This window comes from Stigmatopora argus, chromosome 1 (assembly GCF_051989625.1).
Source record: "Stigmatopora argus isolate UIUO_Sarg chromosome 1, RoL_Sarg_1.0, whole genome shotgun sequence".
Lineage (NCBI taxonomy): Eukaryota > Metazoa > Chordata > Actinopteri > Syngnathiformes > Syngnathidae > Stigmatopora > Stigmatopora argus.
Window position 1 is genome coordinate 19,422,625 of NC_135387.1, and position 21,320 is coordinate 19,443,944.

Sequence of the window (21,320 nt, forward strand, 5' to 3'; positions counted from 1 at the left end):
ACATTTGATGAATCAGCCTTCACTGCATAGGTGGCAAACGTTGACTGTGTAGTTAAGGGGGGGGAGAATGGTGAAATTACACACTGATTCATCTCCCGAACTCTCACTTAGGTAAAAATGTGTGGCGGATACTATCTACTGTCAACTATAGACAATAAAACTACACAACAGTATGCTCCTTTGTATTTTGCATAGAGCTCACTTTGAGACTGTTTAATGTGGACTTAACCAATGGGTTCTCTTTAGGTAACATGTAGGAAAACAACAAATGTCACCTGGGTAGAAGAATAGTAATAATTTTACAGAAAAGACAACATTTTTGAGTACCTGTCTGGTATACGTAGAAAAAGAAACGTGACATTTATTATAAACAGCATATTACAAGGTGGTCAGTTCTTTAGTGAAAGGACAGGCAATTTCCATTTTTTTGTACTCTCATCAAACTCACGGTGAATAAACAGATTCATCAGAACTGAAACTCGCAAAATGTGCCTGGAACAATAGCTTTTCTTTCAAAGTGCTTTTTTTTTTTTCAACCCTGTGAACGTGGCCATGCCGTGAAATGCTGAAAGTCTCACGACTGATCTTTTTTCTTTTGGCGCAAGCGACGAATGAACTCCTCGTTGTCCAACTCGTTACAGCGAGACATATGAGGGCCATTGTGGACAATAAGGATTGTCATCTCTTCCACGTAGTTGAGGTTCTTCAGCAGCTGCGAGCAAAATCAACACGGGCTCAGAAAAAAGTAAATTTGACCGTTTACAATCTATTCGAACGCTCACTTTTGGGGTGATGACGAAGTACTGCGATGTACTCTCTTTGCAGGCAGTGTGGACCAGAATTTCGAAGGCTCTCCTCTCATTGATGGGATCCATTCCCTAGGTGGAATACCACAATATCCATGATATCTACAATCTAAGAAGTGATAAAATCATGTATGTACAAATCATTAGTATTCCTCTTCAGGTTTCATCCATGCTCTGAGTTACTTGCACAAAAATCAAACAACAACAGCATTTTGTTCAAAACTCCAGATATGGGGCTTCCTGAAATTTTACAGGAAGCCCCATATCTGGAGTTTTTCAGAGGTAGTGTTTACAAAAGTGTGTTTTCATGGAAAACCTGGACGTACCTGGGTGAACCCAAACTTTTGAACAACACTGAACGCGAACCAATGTGCGTCTTAAGTGTGTGTTCTATACCTGGTTGATCTCATCCACTACTCTGAACGGGCAGCGATTGAGCTCCTGCAGGGACATGAGATACAACATGGTGGACATGCTGCGCTCTCCTCCACTCTGATGGAATTGTGTCAGCTCGTGTAGCTGACTGCTCTCGTGGAACTTGACGCGGATGGTGATGCCATACTTGTCATATTCCTCCTGTGAATAACATACAGGCATGCTGAAAGAATTGGAATCAGAGGTGGAATCGTCAGTGTTTGTTACCTCATTCTCAATGTGCAAATCCACTTCACCTGCACACTGCATGGCGCTAAAGAAATCACTGAACTTGTTATTAATTTGTTCCACCAGTTGTTTCAGCGGGTTGAGCCAGTTTTCTTTAGCCTGCAAAACATACATGCAGTCTGTCCATTTTATCCTGCATACTTACCTGAGGCCCTCCAACTAGCCAAGCCTCTGCACAGGCCACCTTGTCCAGCTCTTTGGGAAAAGACATCTGGGATAGAAAGTGGTGTAAATTTCACCTGTAACTTCTTCTTTCTTAAAGCCGTTAAGGCTGTATTCTTCTCCATGAGCTCTTGTTCCAGCTTTTGGATCTCTTTCTCTCGCTTTTTGCACTCCTCAACAACCTCAAAAACAACAGCAATTAAGGTTACACACAAGTCATTGCATTTACATCTACTCGTCACAACTACAGTTTCTCTGACTTTGAGGCATCTGGACTTGTTGAAGGTTACCCATTTTTAAGATGTGAGTGTCCTGTGGGTTTACCTTTTTAGAGATTCCGGGAAAGCAGTCGGCTCTGGCCCGTTCTTCGTTTAACATAGCCTCTATCTCGTCCAGTGTGTCAGGGAGATTATAGAAAGTCTGCATTCACAAAAGCATGTACTGTATTGCAAATGCACTCACATACGAAGTCAAGTGCGATATTTGGAAAACGGCGTTTGTAATTTCAAGACCATTCATTCACATCTCATCTCATTTTCTGAACCGCTTTATCCTCATTAGGGTCGCGGGGGTGCCGGAGGCTATCCCAGCTGAATCAGCCTACTATGCATTTTTGGGAATATGGGAGGACACCAGAGTACCCGGAGAAAACCCACGCAGGCCCGGGAGAACATGCAAACTCCACACAGGTGGACCGACCTGGATTTGAACCCAAGACCCGAGAGCTGTGAGGCCGACATGCTAACCAGTCAAACGCTGGGCCTTGAACTTGTCAAGACCAGTTTTCTAATATTTCGAGTACCATTAAAGGTTGTCCCAATATTTTTTTTCCAATGAGGCGGAAATCAAACATGGAGCCTCCTCAAGTACCCGTACGAACCTCGGGTCGTCTGACTTCATGCATTAAGGTCTCGCTCTTAAGAAGTTCCTTGCATCTTTTTGTCAGCTGGGCCGTTTTCACTTCCAGCTGGCTGCATTTCTCCTGAAAACACACAGGGTTCAACAATTACACGGGCAACAGATAGCTGGATGGTGAAAAGATAATGGAGGGTCCAATACCCTTACATTAATGGCTTTGAATCTGCGTGTGTCTTCTCTACAAGCATTTTCCAGCTTGGTCTGCTTTGCCAACAGCCCCACAACCTCCAGTTCCTGGTACACTTTCTCCATGGACAGCGTGGCTTGCAGCTAAAAGATGTATGTGGACACATGAGGAAACGCTGAGATAAAACTGACATTCTGACAACAGCAGAAGTCGGGAATCGCTAAAAAAGTGCAGTGCTCTACAAATATGACTCAAGGAACCCTAATTACTCACTGTGCTGAAAAGGACTAAAGAAAAGTAATTCAAGAATTAAAAGGAAAAAAACTACAGCCAAAAAAAATACCCATTGCCAAACAAGGTGTTGACAGAATATTCCTAGCGTACAATGTATATATATGTCGGAGCGTTTCTGCAAGAGCATTCCAGTTCATTCAATCTTACCTTAATTTGTGCCAATACTTCATTAACCATGGATTTCTTCTGGGAATTGACAAGAATTAGTTTCTGTTTTGTCTGTGCCTCAACCTTTTTCAGATCAATTCCACTGTTCTCCAGCTCCCTCAGCCTAAAAAAGCAAGAAAGTAGTAGTTGTCATTCAAACGAGTAGCGTTTAATGCAGTCTCGAGAGTGCAAATGAATCCAAGTCGCAACCACAAAATAAAGCGGCTGTTAATGAACCAGTAGGCATTTTCTATTGTGGCTCAGTTAAGTCAAACTTATCGAATTCAATAGGGTACCCCTTGTGGTGACAGAGATCTAAGTCAGCTCAAACTCATAAGTGGACCCATTGGATTCAAACTTACCTGTTCTGTTTATTGCTGAGATTTTGTTCTAGTTGTCTCTTTTTGCCTTTTAATTCTGAGAGATTCTTCTTCTCTGACAACAGTTCATTGTCACGTCGATGCAGTACGGTCATTTCTTTTTGAATCGTGTTAACCTGCTCATCAATGTCTTGAAACTTTGTCTGGCAAACCTGTGTAAAGGGTGGTGAAGATTTTTTTTTTACCAAGGATGAAATATGTAACACAACATGTTCTATAAGGATAATTTAGTTATTCATTTATATTTAGAAATAAAAACCTTCCCAAAGTGATTGGCTTTAAACTGTAGCCGGGCACAAGGAAAGGGCTAACCATGCACACTCGGACTCCTACCGAGGGGCAATTTAGAGTTTTCAAACAGCCTACCGTGCATATTTTTTGGGATGTGGGAGGAATTTGGGGTTAAATCATCACTTTGGACTAAACCAAATCGGATGGAATCGTTCACTATTTTTTATAATTATTATAAAATTATTATAAAACTATTAATATGCCTGAATCGGGGTATGGACTGTGAATTTAGATATGAATCAAATGATTTTTGGAGTGAAATGTTAACACCCATATTTTGAATTCAAAAGGACACTTAAGTTGCTAATTTCAAATATATATAAACACTTGAAATTACGGTTTGTTTTCAAACAAGCAAGTACACAGAGCAAATATCTCTCACCTTCATCCGTTGCTCCAGTTGCTTTTTCAGCTCAGCGTCCACTATGGTGCTAAGGTATTTCGGTGGATACAATGTTGTGTTTTTGGTCGAGGTAAGATTGGAGTAGAATGACTTCTTCACTTCATATTTCTGGTCATTTGCATACAGGACCTTGATGTGAGGCTCCTTTATTATCTGCCAAGTATGACCAGAATTCAAACCTCTTTCCCTAGATACTATGATCTTCCAGGGCGTAAAATTTTCAAGTGGTATAAAATGAATACCTCTCTTATCATTGATTCAGTCTTCTCACCACCGATGGGGATCTCGTGCACTTTGAGCTGCATACACAGGTAACTCATAACCTCTTCGGGTGCATCAAAGGTCTCACGCAGATATGTAGAGAACCCAAAATGCCTGCATAGGTAAAAAGGGGGAGGAAAGAGAAAAAAAATGCAAATATAACAAAATACCTGGTTGCACCAAACACTTTTTGGAATTACTTATAGTAAAAACCTTTGACCTTGATATTTTTGGACCATATTTTCCCACCCAAGTGCATTAAAAAAAGACCCATTAACAGGAATTTATGTCCAATATATGTTCTATATCATGATGAAAAATGAGTTGACTAACCCCAAGGACTCAATAGGCCGAGATGGAGGAGTTCTTGACCACGACTCTGCTGGTGCAATAATAGCATTGACTCTCAATTTCATGTTGTCGCGCACCTGGAGTCAGAAACATTGACACAAAATACAACCCCAATCCCAATGAAACCTGATTAGTACTGTGTTTCCTTAAAAAGATGCACAGGTACAATATTAAAAGACGGCCTCACCTCCTCCATGAACTTTACCATGTCATCTTTCCTTTGGAAGACAAATGCCCTCAAGTCATTAAAGGAGATGTGGCTCTCCAGGTACTTGGCAAAGCAATTATCTTTCATGTTGATCTGAGGAAGCAAAATGAAAGCTTACGAATAACGCCGGAATTCCACATACAGTCGTCCCTCGAATTTACAATTTTAAATTCTTCAACTCAAATTCATCATCATAATACAGACGCTCCCCTACTTACGAACATTCGAGTTGCGAACAACGGTACATACGAACATGTCTGCGAATATGGCATATGTCGAAAAATGTTCGGAAAGAGATGCTGTAAGTTCGTAAGTTAGATTTTGTATTGCGCGCCTTTTTCCGACTAGTGCTTCTTTCCCCCGCTAATACCGACGCTTAGCGTTGTGAGAGGGAGAAGGCCCCGCAACGTGTCGAGGAGGAGGAAGAAACGCCTGTCCCCATGAAGAAATTCGAGACAAAACTCATCGCACTCTTCGAGCAGCAAGACCCAAATATTGAACGTTGCACAAAGGTTGCAAATCAATTGAATGATGCCATACAGTGCTACCTCATCATTTATGATGAAAAAAAGAAGAAAACTGTGCAAGCGTCGTTAGATCGCTTCCTTCGGCCAGTTTCTAGTAAATCCTCAAAGGAAGATACTCATCAACCCTCATCTTCTTCTCCTCGATCCTCAACTTCTTCCTACATTGAAGTTACGGAGGAGGAAGTAACTTTTGAAGCCTATTCCAGCGACGACAAAGACCCTCTCATGATATAAAATCCTCCTCTTCCTCCCCCTCCATCATCTCCTTAAGCATCGAGTACATCTTCCAAAAGCAAGTTAAACTTCATTTTATTTATCGTATTACGTACATGTACATACTGTGTGTTACTTATACAAGCCTTAAACATACTTATATAAACCTTCAATATACTTATATAGGCCTTAAACATAAATAATACAAAATATAGCACTGAAGTAACTTACGAACAAATTAACCTTACAAACAATCGCTCGGAACGTAACTCCTTTGTAAGTAGGGGAGCGTCTGTATTTAATATTTTTCAAAGTCTGATTGATCATCAAACAATTCACCAAACAATTGATTCCATTCTTATTGAGCAAGGATAGCACTCCCTGGGCAGACTCATTTCACTGGAGCAACTTTTTAAAAAAATTTACAACCTTACATCATCCTACAAACTTGCCAAAGGCTATTTGGAGAGGGCTGGCTTTTGTAAAAGAAGGTAGATTGTCACCATTTTGCGGACAAGGACAGGTTCTACATCTCCCATTATACATAACGTCTGCAGAGAGGACTTTCCCACCGGCAGAGGGCAGTGTTTTGGCGGGATTCGTGCATAACGCGCACCCAAACTTTGCTTCAATTTTTTGGGTACAAAATTTTGCGTGTTGTATTCGAATAAATATGGTAAAGAGGTTTAACCCACCACAAGCATCAGAGGCTCACAGATGTTTCCTGTGAAAACCTGTCTGTTCTGCCTCAACCACTGCACAGCCGCGTACGTGTCACTGTGGCCTCTACGCAGCTTCTCCTCTTTTAACTTCATCATATTATTCATGTCGCTGAGCTTTTTCTCCAACACTGTCAATCAGCACAAAAGAAAATGATTTGGCGCTCTCAACAGCACGTGTCCTTGACACTTACTTCGTAACTCGGCAGTCAGATTGTCCTTCTCTCGGCGCAGGTCGGCTTTCCTTTCTTCTAACTTGCCCCTCTCCTGATGAACGTGCCTCAACTCGGCGTTGACTTCAGTGACCCTCGGTGTTACATCTGGTTGGTTTTCAACTTTTGCAAGCTCTACTTTTAAGTTTTCAATGTCCTTTTTCACCTTTGTGATTTGCTTCTTCTGATCTTCCTCTTCTGTCTGCTTCATTTTGAATGCCTGTTTTATGTCTTCAATCTGTGGAAAGGATCAGTCTTTACTTTTATTCATACTATAAGGGATGATGTGCTTTCAAATGAAATTTCAAAATGAACTTACAAAGAACAACAACCCTGGAGGCTAAACTTAATCAACTATTTACAGACAATGCGCAGGTACTTTTGCAGAACTTTCTGATTAACAGTACCTCACTTCATACAGGATGCCATCACAGGAAAGTGACAACTTCTCTAATTAAGTGTATAGATGACTGAATCATTTCAATTTAATTACCTTCACGGGATGAACATAGCGGCAATGTTCATCCTGTGAAGGAAATTCATTGCTATGTCATACATAGCCCATCAGAAAACAAACATTGCATGAATGAAACAATAAAATGTTCACTAGCACATATATGTATGGGAATTTCATATGCATTATGTCTTTTTACTGTATTTTTTTGAAAAATGGTGGGGGAAATCACTTGTTATTTATAATCTATTAGACCAGAAATATCCTGGCCCGGCCCACTTGAAATCAAACTAGCCTGGTGTAGAGTTTGTATGAAACTGATGTTTGTACACAAAACACATTGTTCCATGTGTGGAATGCTGTGGGTTCAAAGGAGGCCTGTCATTTTTTTCACTCACCTCTTGATTACTTTTATCCAACTGATCTTGTTTTTGTTTATGTTTCAAAGAGGCTTCTCTGATAGCAGCACTCTGCAAATAAAGTTATTGTAAACAAAAAATGGGATGCGAAACCATTCAACGTTTTATAACATCATCTTATGTAGGGCTATCTTGAAGTCAGCATGCTCCTCAAGTTGTACAATGAAAGTGAAAATCAACAATTTCAGGGTATGAGCGTAGTTCAGTTACACCAGCACACAAGTGCAGAGAAAAAAAGCAAAGACGGTATCGAAACCGGTACACAGTAATCCCTCGATTATCGCGTCTTCAGTTGTTGCGAATTCACGACCTGGCGATTTTTTTCCAGCTATTAATTGTTTTTTTTTTATTATTTATTATTATTATCAAGTCCAGAAAAATTTGAAAATCCACGCTAAAACTCTTACGCGGAAGCCACTATTGCTACTAGGACTCAGCATTTAAGGGAGAAAAAAGTTATAATAGGGGTGATCCCACTTCATGATTTTTCGATTATCATGGTCTGGTCTACATTAACCGCGATATTCAAGGGATTACTGTATTTCTCTTTCAATCTGTTATGCTGACTATGTTCAACGTGAAAATAACAAGAGGAACAATATGAACGGCAGTGGTCAATTTGTGTTGAATGCTAAATGACTCACCTTTGCGTTGGTTTTTGCATCACTGGACTGAAGCTGCTTTGCAATTGATTGGAGCTTTGTCACCATGGGCGCTTGGGCCTGCTTGAGGGTGGCAAGTTGCTTTTTAACCTTATCTCGTTCATTCTGCACACCTTCAAGCTCCTTGCGGGTGGTTTCATACTCCTAAAAGAGGAGGGAACTTGAAGCTTCAATTATTTTCTAGAACATTCTCCTGTACCAGGTTGTTAAAATTCAAGAAGGGGCACAATTGGAATACATGGCTATAATACTGAACGGAGAATTACGTTAGTCTTCTTCAATGAAACAATGTATTCTTCATTTGGGCAATTCAAACTCAATAAAAAACAATAATAATTTCTGAAATATGCTTCTTACTCAAAATTATTTTGCATTATCTGCTTAAGACAAAAACTTATTTATATTCATGCTTGATTATGAAGTATTTCTGTTAAATTACCTTGAACTCCCAATTGGGTCCCCTAACTCCCTCAAAACATTTCCACGCTTAATTTCCAGTGAAAATTTGATGTAAACTTTTCACCCCCCGCAATATTACTTACCACCAAGGGCTTCTTTTTCTCAAGCAACTGAATCGTAATCACATGCTTCTGCCTTTCATAGTAACGCTTCTCGTCAATTTTCTCTGTCTCGTACAGCTGCTTTGTTTTCTCCAGGTAGGTAGTCTTCTCTTTTATGGCATTCTGAAAAAAAAGTAACGATGAAAAAAAAACTGTCTCTTCTAATAGAGAACACGAATACCCAAATTATTCAAATTTGGACTATGCAGGTTTCATGCGAAACAAAGTCAAAGTTCGGCTCTACGGATTTACCTCTATGAGTGTCTCCTTAATGCGGATGTTTTTGAGATCGCAGTGATACTCAAACATCTCTGGGGGACCCACAGATTTCTCAGTTGCCTCCAGCAATTCAATTTTGGACATTTTCGCAAATTGACCCACTTTTTCCTGACGAAGACAAAGCAAACACATGCAAGGAAAGTGAAACAAATCAATGCAAGTGTTTTTCAGGGTGATCGTTATTTTCGTTCAGAGACTCCATACAGAAACATACCTGAGGCAGGAATTGGCAAAGGTTGTTAACTTGAATATGCAAAGCCTTGACTTCCTCCTCCACTGTTTTCTGGTTACAAGTTGTTCCGTTTAGCCTCCACACTGACTGGTTGTTTGCCACATGGATCTCTCGGTTAATTATTAGATTTCCACTACGCTTATAACTTAAAAAAAAAAGTTTAAAATTAGGCAGACTTTGACCCATTCAAGAACAGTGGTCAGTCAATACAGTGGACAGCTATTAAAAAGTTAACACTTGAGATCATTAACCCTTCATAGTGCAAGTGACTATTTTTTGTAAAAAAAAAAAAGTTTTGTTTTGACGCAAGATGGAGAACTTTCACGCTCACACTCATACTTGGGGCCAATTTAGACTGTCCAATCAGCCTAGCATGCATGTTTTTGGGATGTGGGAGGAAACCGGAGTACCCGGAGAACAACCTACGTAAGCCCAGGGAGAACATGCAAACTCCACACAGGAAGGTCCGAACCTAGGGTTAAACCCTCGAGCTCAAAATTGTGAGGCTGAGACAAAAACAGGACACTTCAATGTTGTAGTTAATTCTATCTATTCTATTCTGCATAACTACTTACAGTTCAATTTCAACAAATCCTTTGTCGCATCCTCTTTTCACATAGCCCCCAACCTAAAGGACAAAAAAATAAAGGTTTTAGTTGATACACATTTTTACTCAAAATGAGTTTTACATAACACTGGCATGGCTTTCACAATGAATTGAAGCAAAGTGTCAGCATTTGTTCATTGTGAATAACACAAATAGCAGCCGTGACTTTTGACCTTATCGTTTCTATCCAAGAGGGTGATCTTGCCTGCCAGGCTCAGGCAGATGGCACAGACAATGCTGGACTTGCCGGTTCCGTTCGCTCCAATAACTATGTTTAAGTTGTGTCCGGGATGAACCGTGGTATAATCATAAGTCCTGTAGGTGCAAAAATATAAAGTTAAAGGATCACAGCATTTAATGGTTTTTAATTAAAGCAGTACAATAAACTTTTTTTCTTATTTTATTTTTGAAAATCCTGTCTACCTGTTTAAAGTTAAGATTAAGGTTGGTGGAGGCATGTTCTCCAAACCTCAACATCTTCTTAAAATTGTTGTGTAAAAGGTTTTTATTTCTAGTGTAATGTTTAGTTTAGTTTTTTTTGGGAACGATGAAACTTGATTCAAAATAAGTTCGTTATAAAATGTGCAAACTGTATTCTGAAGTGTGTGTTAATTACAAAGATTAAACACTGTGAACTCTCACGACATTATTATCAATGTCATCAACGTAAATCGCTATTACAGCACCAGGAAATGTTTTTGTTATTCCGTTTTGTCAATTTTACCATTGAAGCCATTCTGACTTGTTGTAGTATGAGGTTCAGAAGGAGAAACTTACAGGAAGTTTTTCATTGTGATCCGGAGCACGACACCCTCCACAATAACACCTTCAGTCCCGTGTTGACTCGGCTGGCTGCCCGTCAACACGCTGGCGGCTGAGCTTTGGGCACCATGACTTTTTCGAATTCTTTTGGTTGGAAGTGCCATTATGATTGCAGGGAAAGACTATCCGTCACCATGCTTTGGTCTGGGCGCGTTTCTTTATTCTTCGCTTGATTATAAGTGCTTGTCAGACGAGACTGGGGAGCGTTGCTGCCCTCTATTGAGTAGAGTGTGAACAAGATATTTCTGTTCTACGTGGAGAATCATCAGGAAAAAAGGAAAAAGTAATAGATACAACATACAACTTGTACTTTTTGCAACTTTTAGACTCGTTTGATGTAAAACAACGTTTATAGTATAGAATTTAAAAAAGACCTAAAAATAATAATTTTGGGGGGGCGATTTTGCAAACGTTATTGTGTTCGGCACAGTATTAATCGCTAATAACTTTATTGGATGATATGTTGCCGAGTGCAACAAGTTAGCAGAAAAAGCTCCTCATTTCCCTTGGAGGTGGAAATTAATTTTGGGCAAAAGAATGTTTAGAATCTAAACTTGTTCAGTAGGTTAATTTTCTAATGTAGGATAAATACCTTGCACCCTTCCACCGAGTGAGAGTTTGGCAGTCAAAATGACTGAAAGAAAAATATATATATCAGAAAAGATATCTATTATCCCATATTTATATTCTCTACACTATGATATCTAATATAAGAAAGAATATATTTTGGTGTGTGGAAAGATATATATTTTTATGCCAAGTACCCAAAAAACACACTATGTAACACATCCTGAACACAATGTATAGTAATTTAGTTCACTGATGGGTTGGCGTGCAAATGTTTCTCTTAGTATGACTGTAAATATTTTCTGAGTAACAAATAAAACCAAATAGTATATGCTGGTTGATCATTTATTGATGCTTAATGCATTGGGAGAGTAGACTAATATTCCGTGATTCTGCGGAAGGACCCTACGCCGGGAGAGGAGGCCGCCCAATCAGCGTGCTGCCGGTACTCGCCCTGCTCCACAAGGTACTGGTGGCCCCTGTAGTTGGGGAGGTCGTAGAACACCCAAGCACCATCGGTTACCACGCAGGAGTAAGCCTCGCGAAACTTGTAGGTGTCGTACACCGAGGGGCAATCCTCGGTGCATTCCACCATCTGGCCCCCAAAGTTTGGCCTCTCGTACAGCCTCAGCTTCCAGTTGCCGTAAACCTGAGAGCAGGAAATTTAGATATAGTAATTTCACCTACACCTTACATACATGCTAGCCCAGTAAAAATACAACAAAGTGAGAACAATTTCCAAGGGCAAAGATCATCCTTTAGTAGACCTACTGGATCCTTCAGACTAGCTATAAATTCCCATTGACAGAACCTTTCTCAAGCTTTAAAGAACACTAATCCCATTAGCGTTGAATACAATTCTCTTTCTTCAATGATGATGAATAGTTAGGGCTAAAATGTAATTTTAGGTGACAATAGGCATATCAGTGAAAACTCTTACGTTCTTGATGGTACGGCATGATTTGACACTGTCACTGAAGGCCATCCACTGCTGGTTGTCGGCGTACTCGCCCGGGTACAGGATGTACTGGAAGCCCTTGTAGTTGGGTCTTTCATAAATCCCCCAAACACCGCTCTCCACCTTGATGGAGCTGCAGCGGGTGAAGTATGAGTGCAGGTCCACGCAGTCACTGCTGCAGTTGTAGCAGCGTCCCTGGAATTTCTTCTCCTCGTAGAAGGTGATCTTTGACAAAGAAAGCAAAGTGAGGCTTTGAGTCAAGTGACTGGCACGAGCTATAAGAATTTCTCAATATTCTACCCATGCGCCAAAATAGTCCTCCTCATGAGGATACAAGAATATGGATACAGCAGCCGACTAGCAATATATCAACTATGAATGTTTAAATAGTATAGTGTTGGAATGAGTTTCATCTCACCTTCCCCATGTTGATGCTCGGCAAAGGTTGGTCCTTACTGAAGCCCGTCAAAGTATTTATCGATAAACAAAATGTGCAGAGTGAGGGGGAGCCTTTGATACCCAGATGAGGTGGATTTACATATCAGCAAAGTGAGTCAGCGCCATTTGATGGGCCTTTGTTCAACTGTGATGATGGGGTCCTATCAAATGTGTGCTGGAACAGTGGGGGCAGCAGCACCCCTTGATACAGGACGGGGAGGGTGGGAATCAAATCTTTTGTTTTCAGTGTACTAGTCACACGAGGACTGGCAGGCAATGGGGTTCAACAAAAATGAACTAGAAGCTACAAACTTGCCTCAAACACCGCTTGTGGATGCTGAGAAATGCTGCAGACGAGCCAAATCGGGCGTAACTGATAATACCAAACATAATACACAGTACTTGCTGTACATCCCATAAGGAGGATGTGAAAGCAATTTCATTGGACCACTTGCAATTATCTAGTTTACAGTCCATCTTGTTTCTTTTGTTACCCTTTTAGAAAAAGGTAACAGAAAATCTGAACTTCTATTATATACTTCCCTTCATCCATTTTTAACATTGCCTATACTGGTCAGGGCAACAGGGGTGCTAGAGACCATCGCAGATGAATGGTGAGAAAGGTGAACGACAGCACAAACTGATCACCCATTAGTCGCAAGGCATATATACAGAAGGGGCACGACCATTCACACTTGACTGCTTGTATGTCAAAGTATACATAAAAAGTCATAAATTAATGTCAATGTATTTACAAAAGCATGAACAGTTAGCCAGTCAATGTCAGAACACCTTCTGGTTGAACCTGACCAGTTTCAGACCTCAAACCTTTCAGAACTAAATTAAGTCCTAGGTCTCCTATGTCTCATAGAATGGTATAATAAGAACGGGAGTTCAGTGATAGGTAGTATTTCAGCTTGCTTTATTCAACAAATGAGAGATGAAGCTAACAGGAGTCCATGATGCGTCGGATGGAACTCAGTCTGAGGATGTTGCTGGCTCCCAACTCGCGGAGGTTGCGGTGCTCGCCAGGCTTCAGGTAGAGCATCCGTCCCCGGAAGTTGGGCTGTTCAAACATCAGCCAATGGCCTTCCATCACATTGCAGGACTGGCAGTCGGACATGCGCAGACGGTCCACGTTGTCGCAGTCGTCGGTCAGCTCGTGCATCTGGCCTCCAAAGTTCTCCTTCTCGTAGATTCTCACTCGGAACGGTCCTCTATGCTGTGAGTTGATAAACAGATCCAAACAAGCAATGAACGGGAATGCAAAAAGCGTAACTTTAAAGGCCCTCGGTGTTCCAAAGCAACAAAACCCAAGTATATTATTCAATTGGTAGATTTTTACACTACAAGGGTAGAAATAAAAGGTATCTCTACTTTTGACTTTTTACAATGTAAAAGAAGCAGTTTTTCTTTTGCGGAAATTATGGGATCCTGAAAAAATGATATAAATGAAATGAGAAGGACCTTCTACTTTAAATATTTGGGTTTCCACACCAGTAACTAAGAAAGATTGCTACAAACTTCTGTAGGTTAGGTTATCAAACATGCTATTGTTTATAACTGTGTAAAGATCGTATTTCACGCTCTACTTTTTCAATGTGAGTTAGCATAGGAATTAAATCAGTACTTCTACTTTTACCTGATGTGTTTATTAATACAGGCTTCTGCCAGCCAATCAATCAAATGACTAAATAACCAATCCAAACCTTTGACGAATTAACGAGTAACCGAGTAATCAGCGGCTCAACCAACAACCCAAGGGAGCAATCATGGATTGAGCCTTCAATTAACCCCCTCTGAAGGATTTCCAACCGGTGGTTACTTTCAAAAATTCTAGCTGATGGCTTCGTCGAGTCTTGCGGGCACCTACCAAAGGGATCATCCGAGAAGATCTGATGCAGTCACTCATATTGACACCCATCAGACGCTGGCTGTCCGGATACTCGCCCCTTCTGACCAGCACCTGGTGACCCTTAAAGTTGGGCTTCTCGTAGACCATGAAGAGGCCGCTCTCCACTCGGCAGGAGTTGCACCTGCTCAGGTAGGTGGTCAACTCGGAGCAGTCGCTGCTGGTCTCGTAGGAGCGACCCTGGAAGTTGCGGTCCTCGTAGAAGATGATCTGTCAAACAAGGAGATTTGTGAGCGGAAAGTCGTCCGTTGGAGCCATTGCCTGATGGTTTGTGCTTCACCGTTTCCCACTTACCCTTCCCATGGTCATGATATTTGTGTGATACCTGCAGATGTACAATTTGGCCTTCAAGCGTGCTCCCTTTTTATATATCTCACAGGCCTAATTCTAAAGCCCTGCAGTCATCACTTTATATTGTGTGCCAGCTTGTATCACTATAGGGTGACATTCTGTACTGTACTGTATGTCAGAATGTGGCTATTGTTCCAATCGGAGGTTTAATGCTGCAAAAATCAACTATGGAGATCAATGTGGTGGCCTGACACAAAAGGCCCCAAACCAGCTGGAAACTCCTCCATAGAGGTTACGTTGTACAGTTGGGAAGAGGTCATCTGAGGAGCGTGGAGCTTCTGTGATGAGCTTGCATTCCCTCTCCAAAATGCAGCCCGCATACAATAACAGCTACCGCGGTCGTCAAAAGAATGTGGGCCCACTGCAATTTCAACGAGTCATGAGGTTTCAAACAAAGGTGCTCAAGGGTGTCTGAAGCCGAGGGTCACTATAAAAGGGGCTCAGTTGTTGGCATGGTTGCAACAAGTACAGGCGTCATCATGGGAAAGGTAACAGCCGTCTCCTCTTCCTTGATCGCACCTTGATCTTAATCAACTGATCAAGGACTTGTTTCCCATCATTGTTTCTTCCTGCAGATCACATTGTTTGAGGAGAAGAACTTCCAGGGTCGCTCTTACGAGTGCACCAGCGACTGCTCCGATATCCACCTGCACCTGAGCCGATGCAGCTCCTGCCGGGTGGAGAATGGCTGCTTCGTTCTTTACGACCGCTCCAACTTCATCGGAAACCAGGTTTTCCTGAAGAGAGGCGAATACCCTGACCTGATGCGTGTCGGGAGCATGACGGGCGTCGGGGCGGTGGTGATGGACACCGTTCGCTCTTGCCGTCTGATCCCCATGGTAAGAGCACTTCCCCAGGGCTTGCGTTTTCGACACGGGTTGGACCAATTATCACAACTTTCCAATGCACAACAGCACAGGGGACAGTTCCGGGTGAAAATCTACGAGCTGGAGAATTTCGGGGGCCAGATGCAAGAGCTGCTTGAGGACTGCGAGTCCCTGCAGGACCGCCTGTACATGTCCGACTGCCAGTCCTGCAACGTGACGGAGGGCCACTGGCTGCTGTTTGAGCAACCCAACTTCCGTGGCCGCGTGATATACGTGAGACCTGGGGAGCACAGGAGCCTGCGGGAGAGCAGCCTGAGCAACGTTATGAAGATCAGCTCCATTAGACGTATCATGGATATGTGCTGATTACCATTCATGTTGAAATAAATTCAAAAATGAAAACCTCGAGCCTTATTTGGATGCGACTGTTCTTTCATTGTGTGGCTTAAAAAATCAATCGAGTTCAGACCCATATGGACAGTCATTATCAGATCTATTATCTTAGATCACCCAAAGTCCATATTGTTCACTGTTACAGATCTTAAATCCCCTATGTGTTTGGAGCAAGGTCTTCTGAGCGCAATGCAGCGATGTGTGTAAAGAAATTTAGGATTCTGTATTGTTACAAAAATAAGATTTGCCGATGAGGCTATACAATATATCGGGATTTATGATTTTAAGACAAGCTTCATATTTGTAAATGGACTTTAGGATGATTTAGAATGAATAATTCTCAAATACCAATTAGACATATCCTTGCTTTTATTTTTCGGTTCTGTTTTGTTCTCCGTGCAAAACACGGCGTCATCACTTTGCGTTGTGCGCTGTTGTTCTCGTGAAGCCGTGCCCTGAGTCGCCGTCACAATGGATTCTAAATGAACAAAAGCAAGCCTGAATAAAAAAAAAAAAAAAAAAAGATGTTGCGCTGACGCACAGAATTCAAAAACTGCCCAATGTGATAGACCATTGTAAAAAACTGCTGCTGCTTGGTGAGCAGTCCTCTGTTTTTTTCCCCACTAGATGAAATTATATTATCAATATAAAATACAGTTTTGTGCATACTTTATGCTGTGATGATAATAATAATAATAATAATAATAATAATAATAACAATAATAATAATAATACATAAACTTCCTAATAAAGTTAGAACTTTGCGGCCAATTCCGTTATTTTTTCCATTTAATTAGGAAAAGCCTAACACTACACAGATGTTAGTGTCTAGATAATTGTGATTAAAAAGTGAATATACACACTGAAGTGAAAACGTCCATTTTTTCCCATTTAAAAAGATGTTTACAAAAAAGTCAGAGATATTGATTTTTAACCTATTCCGGGACTACGCACATGTTGACAAAAACTTGGAAAAAGTGTGTTCTCATTGCACTTCTTGGAGAGCTTGCTTCCAGATATGTTTTTATCAGTGGTGTGCCGTCAGGGCCTTCAAGGCCTTCTCTGCTGGCCTAAGAAATATCTGAATCACAGACTGATTTTAATTATGTTTTGTCCATGAAATAATTCCAAATTGCCTGTTAGCTTCCTTTCATTGCTTTTCCCCCTGGTTGCACTGCTTCCAGATGTGTGTTTTCATATTGAAGCATTTAACCAATCACATTTCAGCCATTATTTGTTGCCAGGGTCAGAAATCTGCCTCAAGGCCTTCACAATCAGTTCTGCAGGCTCTGCTCCATTAAACAAGCATCAATAAGACTTGCTTTAACCAATCAGAATTTGATTTGGTGACACCAAGGCCTTCTCGGAGGCGTAGGGATACGTCATTGCCTTCTTGACGGCGTAGGGATACGTCATCGCTTTCAGCAACTATGATTGGCTAGTGATAGAGTGGACGAGCCAGAGCTACCAAACTGTATCTGGAGCGACCTGCACAAGCAAATATATTGTTGTGTTGATTTAAAGCCATTTTAAAGACAGACTTTTCAAGAAAAAAAACTGGACATCATTAAGAAAGGTCAGACAACTCCAAAGCAAGCAAGCCTGTCACAACCGGGAACGAACATTTCCAGCACTAAACCGAATAAAAACGTATGCCAGAAATATGACAGGACAGGCTCGACTTTCAGCGTTAGCTTCGATGGCGATAGAAAAGGAGGAAAGAAAGGAGGATGGATATTGTGCACAGTTAAAAAGGATTTTTGGTGAGTAAAATATGGCTATATTCCTAAAAAATATTTCAATTGTATGAGATTCTTATTGAGGATTTTTTATGTGTCGCAGCTGTAGCTGCAGTGGAGGTTTTATAGCCATAAAATAGTTTTTGAGGGTTGGATTGATTCCAATAGCTGAAGGCGTGACTAGAAAATTCACGGACAGCCACTGGTTTTTATACAACAGGTCAGTCTGAATATTGGATTGGATTGGATAACTTTATTCATCCCGTATTCGGGAAATTTCATTGTGACAGTAGCAAGAGGGTGAGAATGCAGATACAGGAAAGGCATAGTTACACATAGTCACAAGTTAAACAATACAGTCGCAAAGGCCGCAGAACAACAAAGTACAAAGTATATGGGATCATTAGGAATCACCAAATCAAATCATTATGACAGAAAAGCAGCAAAAACACAAAACGAGCAAGAGCGGACGGAGCTACCGCCACCGGCTGCCAATTGACCGGCGCCATCTTGGTTGCGGTAGCAAAAACGGATACAGACTCAAGAAAAAGACGTTGTAGAGTTGGATAAAGCTGGAACCACACACAGGAACTCTTCCACAAGATGGGGAACTTCTGCAGACTGTGACTGAGGTAGAGAATATGCAGTCACTCTTCCAAGCTTATCCGCACAGTTCCTCAGTAGTCTGGAGCTGAAGAATCAACAGTAGCAGAGTAGAACCCCTCGACTCCGTTTCCGGCCTGGTAAGCGCCGACAGCTCGTCCATCTTATCCCATGATGGAATGGTTGGTCTGAAGTGTCGCTTCTTCTCCCGGCACTTTTGTCCAGCTCCGAATTTCCAGCGGCATTGAGGTGTTGCTTCTTCTGCTGCGTATTGTAACAGCTAGTCCCATGTGTATGACAGCGTAGGCATGGCTGAATGGTTCCAAAAAAGAAGTAGCAGAAAGAAGCCAGGCTAACAGAACAAAGAAAGTTGTAAAAACATTAAAGTAAAAAGTATAAAGTACAAAGTAAAGTAAAAAGGAATGTATTAAGAAATATTAAAATGTAATTTAAAAAAAGATAGAAAGGCTGTATAACACGAAAAACAAAGCAGAGTGGACAGAGCTACTGCCACTGGCTGCCGTGTGACGGCGCCATCTTGGCAATTGTGCATCTTTTATTCAGCTTTTTTTCTTGAGCTTAGTAATTGAACTGAATCTTCCATGATGCTTATCCTCGTGAGAGTTACAGAAGTGATGGAACCTATCTAGCTAACTCCGGCAGTAGGTGGGGTACACCCTGAGTTGGTTGCCAGCCAATCACAAAGCACAATCAGACAAGCAATAATTCATTCACACATGATTTAGAGTGCTTAATTCAAGATGTATTTGTAAAATGGTATCTGGCTTCTGAGTTTTCCCTCTGGGGGTTAATAAAGTATTTTACTATTTACACAGACCTTATTATTTTTGTTTTATTGCTACAAAAAATATTATATGTAAATATCCATTTATCTGTGTATATTTCTGAAATTCCACAATCTAATTACTAGTCATTTTGCAAAGTCCCGACTATGGATCATGGATCCTAGTTTGAGAACCAGCTACTGAAGGTACTATATTTTTTTCCCTTGCAGATTGGAGAGGGAAAATGACTCTCACAACACCCCACATTACAAAATAAAATTTGGAATCTTTCAAAGACATCTGACAATTGAAAGAAAATCGTGATTCGATTTACGCCCTTATTTGCATCTGAACCTGCTCAACCTCAAATGTTTACTGTATACGAGCTCATGCAATTTATGTAGCAGGGTGTCTGTAAATCAGAGGTGGGTGCTAATTATATTATATTAGATTATATAATTTTATTCAACCCGTATTTGGGAAATTTCACAGTCACAGTAGCAAAAGGGTGAGAATACTGTGGATTGCCGACATCTTTTATTTTTTGTGGCTCTCCATTCCCATTTGGATTCAGGCAGATTGCGCATTTTGCAGAGGGTTTACAAGCGGCTCTAGCTAGCAGTTGTATCTTTTAGCCGAGCAATTAATAATTAAGTCTGAATCCGGTTCTCCAAAACAAATCTGAATTTGCTTTGAAGGGTGTTTCAGATTGTTTAGTGGAAATCAACATATGGTATATTTGAATGCAACGCCAGGCTCTTCTACTTGTACTATATAAATAGAATGTCATCTAGAGGAATACCGTATAAATCAAGCTAGTGTATATATCCACATTGAACATGCTTTAGCAAAGGAAAAGCAAAAAGCTCCACAAAACTCACCAAGTACAAAAATATGTATTGTTTGGGAGAAAGTGCTGACCAGCTTTGGCATTGTCAGAAGATACAATGACACAGGTCAACGACGGGTTATAAAGGGCTAGAAGCGCTGGCTAAAGTGTGACCGGGTCAGTGACACAATGGGCAAGGTAAGGATACTTGTGTTTGGTGGACATCTCTTCAGGTTATAACCCCAGTGAGGTCACATGATCCAGGCCAGATTACAGTCTGGATTTCCCTCATCTCTCCTTTCCCCCATCTGCCCCTAGATCATCTTTTACGAGGACAGAAATTTCCAGGGTCGCTCGTACGAGTGCAACACCGAATGTCCGGACCTGCACACGCACTTCAATCGCTGCAACTCTATCAGAGTGGAAAGCGGGGAATGGATGGTGTATGAGAAACCCAACTTTTCTGGTTACCAATACTTCCTAAAAAAAGGCGACTATGCCGACTACCAACGCTGGATGGGATTCAATGACTGCGTGAGATCCTGCCGCATGATTCCCAAGGTAAATCTCTGCGGCTTATACGTAAAACCATTGCAACATTTATTCAATATCCTGCTAGCGCTAAAAACCAGGCTACGTGTTAACGTGTCTATATATTGTGGAGAATTGAGTTTTGATCGTGTCGTAGACAAATGGCTGCCTTCTAGTCTAGGAACATACGAGTACAAGGGTTACAGTGATCATTCAGTTCTTTGATTGTCCCACAAATGAGAACAAACCACACCAGTCGAGTGGCTTCTACAATGGCTTCTTTATGAGTCTTAAATAACAGATAATGCCTTTTTCTCCACAGCTTCAAGGATCTCACAGACTGGTCATCTACGAGCGCCCTGACTTCAAAGGTCAAGCCATGGAGCTGACAGACGATTGCCCTTCATTGTACGATCGCTTCCATCGTCAAGAAATCCACTCTTGCCATGGTTTGGAAAGCCACTGGATCCTCTATGAGCATCCCCATTACAGGGGCCGCCAGTATCTGGTGCGTCCTGGGAAATACGCAAGCTTTCAGGAATGGGGGAGTCCCAATCCAAGGGTGGGTTCCATCAAACGAATTACCCTGTAGCAAATATGTCTGTGCATATTGTTGACATGAATGACTGGTAATAAACAACCATATATAAATACTACTTCATGAGTACTT

At 41.2% G+C, this 21,320-nt stretch overlaps 5 protein-coding genes across 6 annotated transcripts; 2 read left to right on the forward strand and 3 right to left on the reverse strand.

Annotated features, from left to right (window-relative positions):
- Positions 1–330: 330 nt before the first annotated feature.
- Positions 331–10,906, reverse strand: smc5 (structural maintenance of chromosomes 5). 2 transcript variants are annotated; one of them, XM_077607302.1, is made up of 24 exons: positions 10,673–10,905; positions 10,069–10,210; positions 9,864–9,916; positions 9,271–9,433; positions 9,030–9,164; positions 8,760–8,900; positions 8,200–8,361; positions 7,535–7,606; positions 6,665–6,920; positions 6,447–6,601; positions 4,991–5,104; positions 4,786–4,880; positions 4,434–4,566; positions 4,171–4,344; positions 3,480–3,649; positions 3,118–3,241; positions 2,697–2,819; positions 2,512–2,613; positions 1,956–2,051; positions 1,709–1,813; positions 1,449–1,568; positions 1,203–1,382; positions 783–878; positions 331–712 (listed from the first exon to the last, which is right to left on the reverse strand). In XM_077607302.1, exons 1-24 carry the CDS (start codon positions 10,819–10,821, stop codon positions 575–577), a joined length of 3,198 nt encoding a protein of 1,065 aa, XP_077463428.1. In that variant the 5' UTR covers positions 10,822–10,905; the 3' UTR covers positions 331–574. The 2 variants fall into 2 exon arrangements, with proteins under 2 accessions (XP_077463428.1, XP_077463437.1); XM_077607311.1 differs by lacking the exon at positions 7,535–7,606 and having other exon boundaries at positions 10,673–10,906.
- Positions 10,907–11,613: 707 nt separating this feature from the next.
- On the reverse strand, positions 11,614–12,821 carry LOC144078924 (gamma-crystallin M2-like). The gene is made up of 3 exons (XM_077607391.1): positions 12,661–12,821; positions 12,225–12,467; positions 11,614–11,933 (listed from the first exon to the last, which is right to left on the reverse strand). Exons 1-3 carry the CDS (start codon positions 12,667–12,669, stop codon positions 11,661–11,663), a joined length of 525 nt encoding a protein of 174 aa, XP_077463517.1. The 5' UTR covers positions 12,670–12,821; the 3' UTR covers positions 11,614–11,660.
- Positions 12,822–13,585: 764 nt separating this feature from the next.
- Positions 13,586–15,052, reverse strand: LOC144078916 (gamma-crystallin M3-like). The gene is made up of 3 exons (XM_077607379.1): positions 14,887–15,052; positions 14,554–14,802; positions 13,586–13,902 (listed from the first exon to the last, which is right to left on the reverse strand). The coding sequence occupies exons 1-3, from the start codon at positions 14,899–14,901 to the stop codon at positions 13,627–13,629; spliced, it is 540 nt and encodes a 179-aa protein (XP_077463505.1). The 5' UTR covers positions 14,902–15,052; the 3' UTR covers positions 13,586–13,626.
- A 244-nt stretch (positions 15,053–15,296) lies between these two features.
- Positions 15,297–16,184, forward strand: LOC144078909 (gamma-crystallin M3-like). Its single transcript, XM_077607370.1, has 3 exons — positions 15,297–15,431; positions 15,519–15,782; positions 15,858–16,184. Exons 1-3 carry the CDS (start codon positions 15,396–15,398, stop codon positions 16,134–16,136), a joined length of 579 nt encoding a protein of 192 aa, XP_077463496.1. The 5' UTR covers positions 15,297–15,395; the 3' UTR covers positions 16,137–16,184.
- A 3,966-nt stretch (positions 16,185–20,150) lies between these two features.
- Positions 20,151–21,306, forward strand: LOC144078933 (gamma-crystallin M2-like). Its single transcript, XM_077607403.1, has 3 exons — positions 20,151–20,317; positions 20,438–20,680; positions 20,973–21,306. Exons 1-3 carry the CDS (start codon positions 20,309–20,311, stop codon positions 21,240–21,242), a joined length of 522 nt encoding a protein of 173 aa, XP_077463529.1. The 5' UTR covers positions 20,151–20,308; the 3' UTR covers positions 21,243–21,306.
- The last annotated feature ends 14 nt before the right edge of the window (positions 21,307–21,320 follow it).

Coding starts and splice junctions, on each gene's coding strand:
- LOC144078933 (XM_077607403.1), top strand. Junction 20,681..20,972: donor CCTGCCGCATGATTCCCAAG/GTAAATCTCTGC, acceptor TTTTCTCCACAG/CTTCAAGGATCTCACAGACT.
- LOC144078924 (XM_077607391.1), bottom strand. Junction 11,934..12,224: donor CATGCCGTACCATCAAGAAC/GTAAGAGTTTTC, acceptor TCCTGCTCTCAG/GTTTACGGCAACTGGAAGCT.
- smc5 (XM_077607302.1), bottom strand. CDS start 10,821: ATGGCACTTCCAACCAAAAGAATTCGAAAAAGTCATGGTGCCCAAAGC. Junction 9,434..9,863: donor GGATTTGTTGAAATTGAACT/GTAAGTAGTTAT, acceptor TTTTTTTTTAAG/TTATAAGCGTAGTGGAAATC. Junction 3,242..3,479: donor CTCAGCAATAAACAGAACAG/GTAAGTTTGAAT, acceptor TTGCTTTTTTAG/GCTGAGGGAGCTGGAGAACA.
- LOC144078909 (XM_077607370.1), top strand. CDS start 15,396: ATGGTTGCAACAAGTACAGGCGTCATCATGGGAAAG. Junction 15,432..15,518: donor CAGGCGTCATCATGGGAAAG/GTAACAGCCGTC, acceptor TTCTTCCTGCAG/ATCACATTGTTTGAGGAGAA. Junction 15,783..15,857: donor CTTGCCGTCTGATCCCCATG/GTAAGAGCACTT, acceptor AATGCACAACAG/CACAGGGGACAGTTCCGGGT.
- LOC144078916 (XM_077607379.1), bottom strand. Junction 13,903..14,553: donor CTTCTCGGATGATCCCTTTG/GTAGGTGCCCGC, acceptor ATCAACTCACAG/CATAGAGGACCGTTCCGAGT.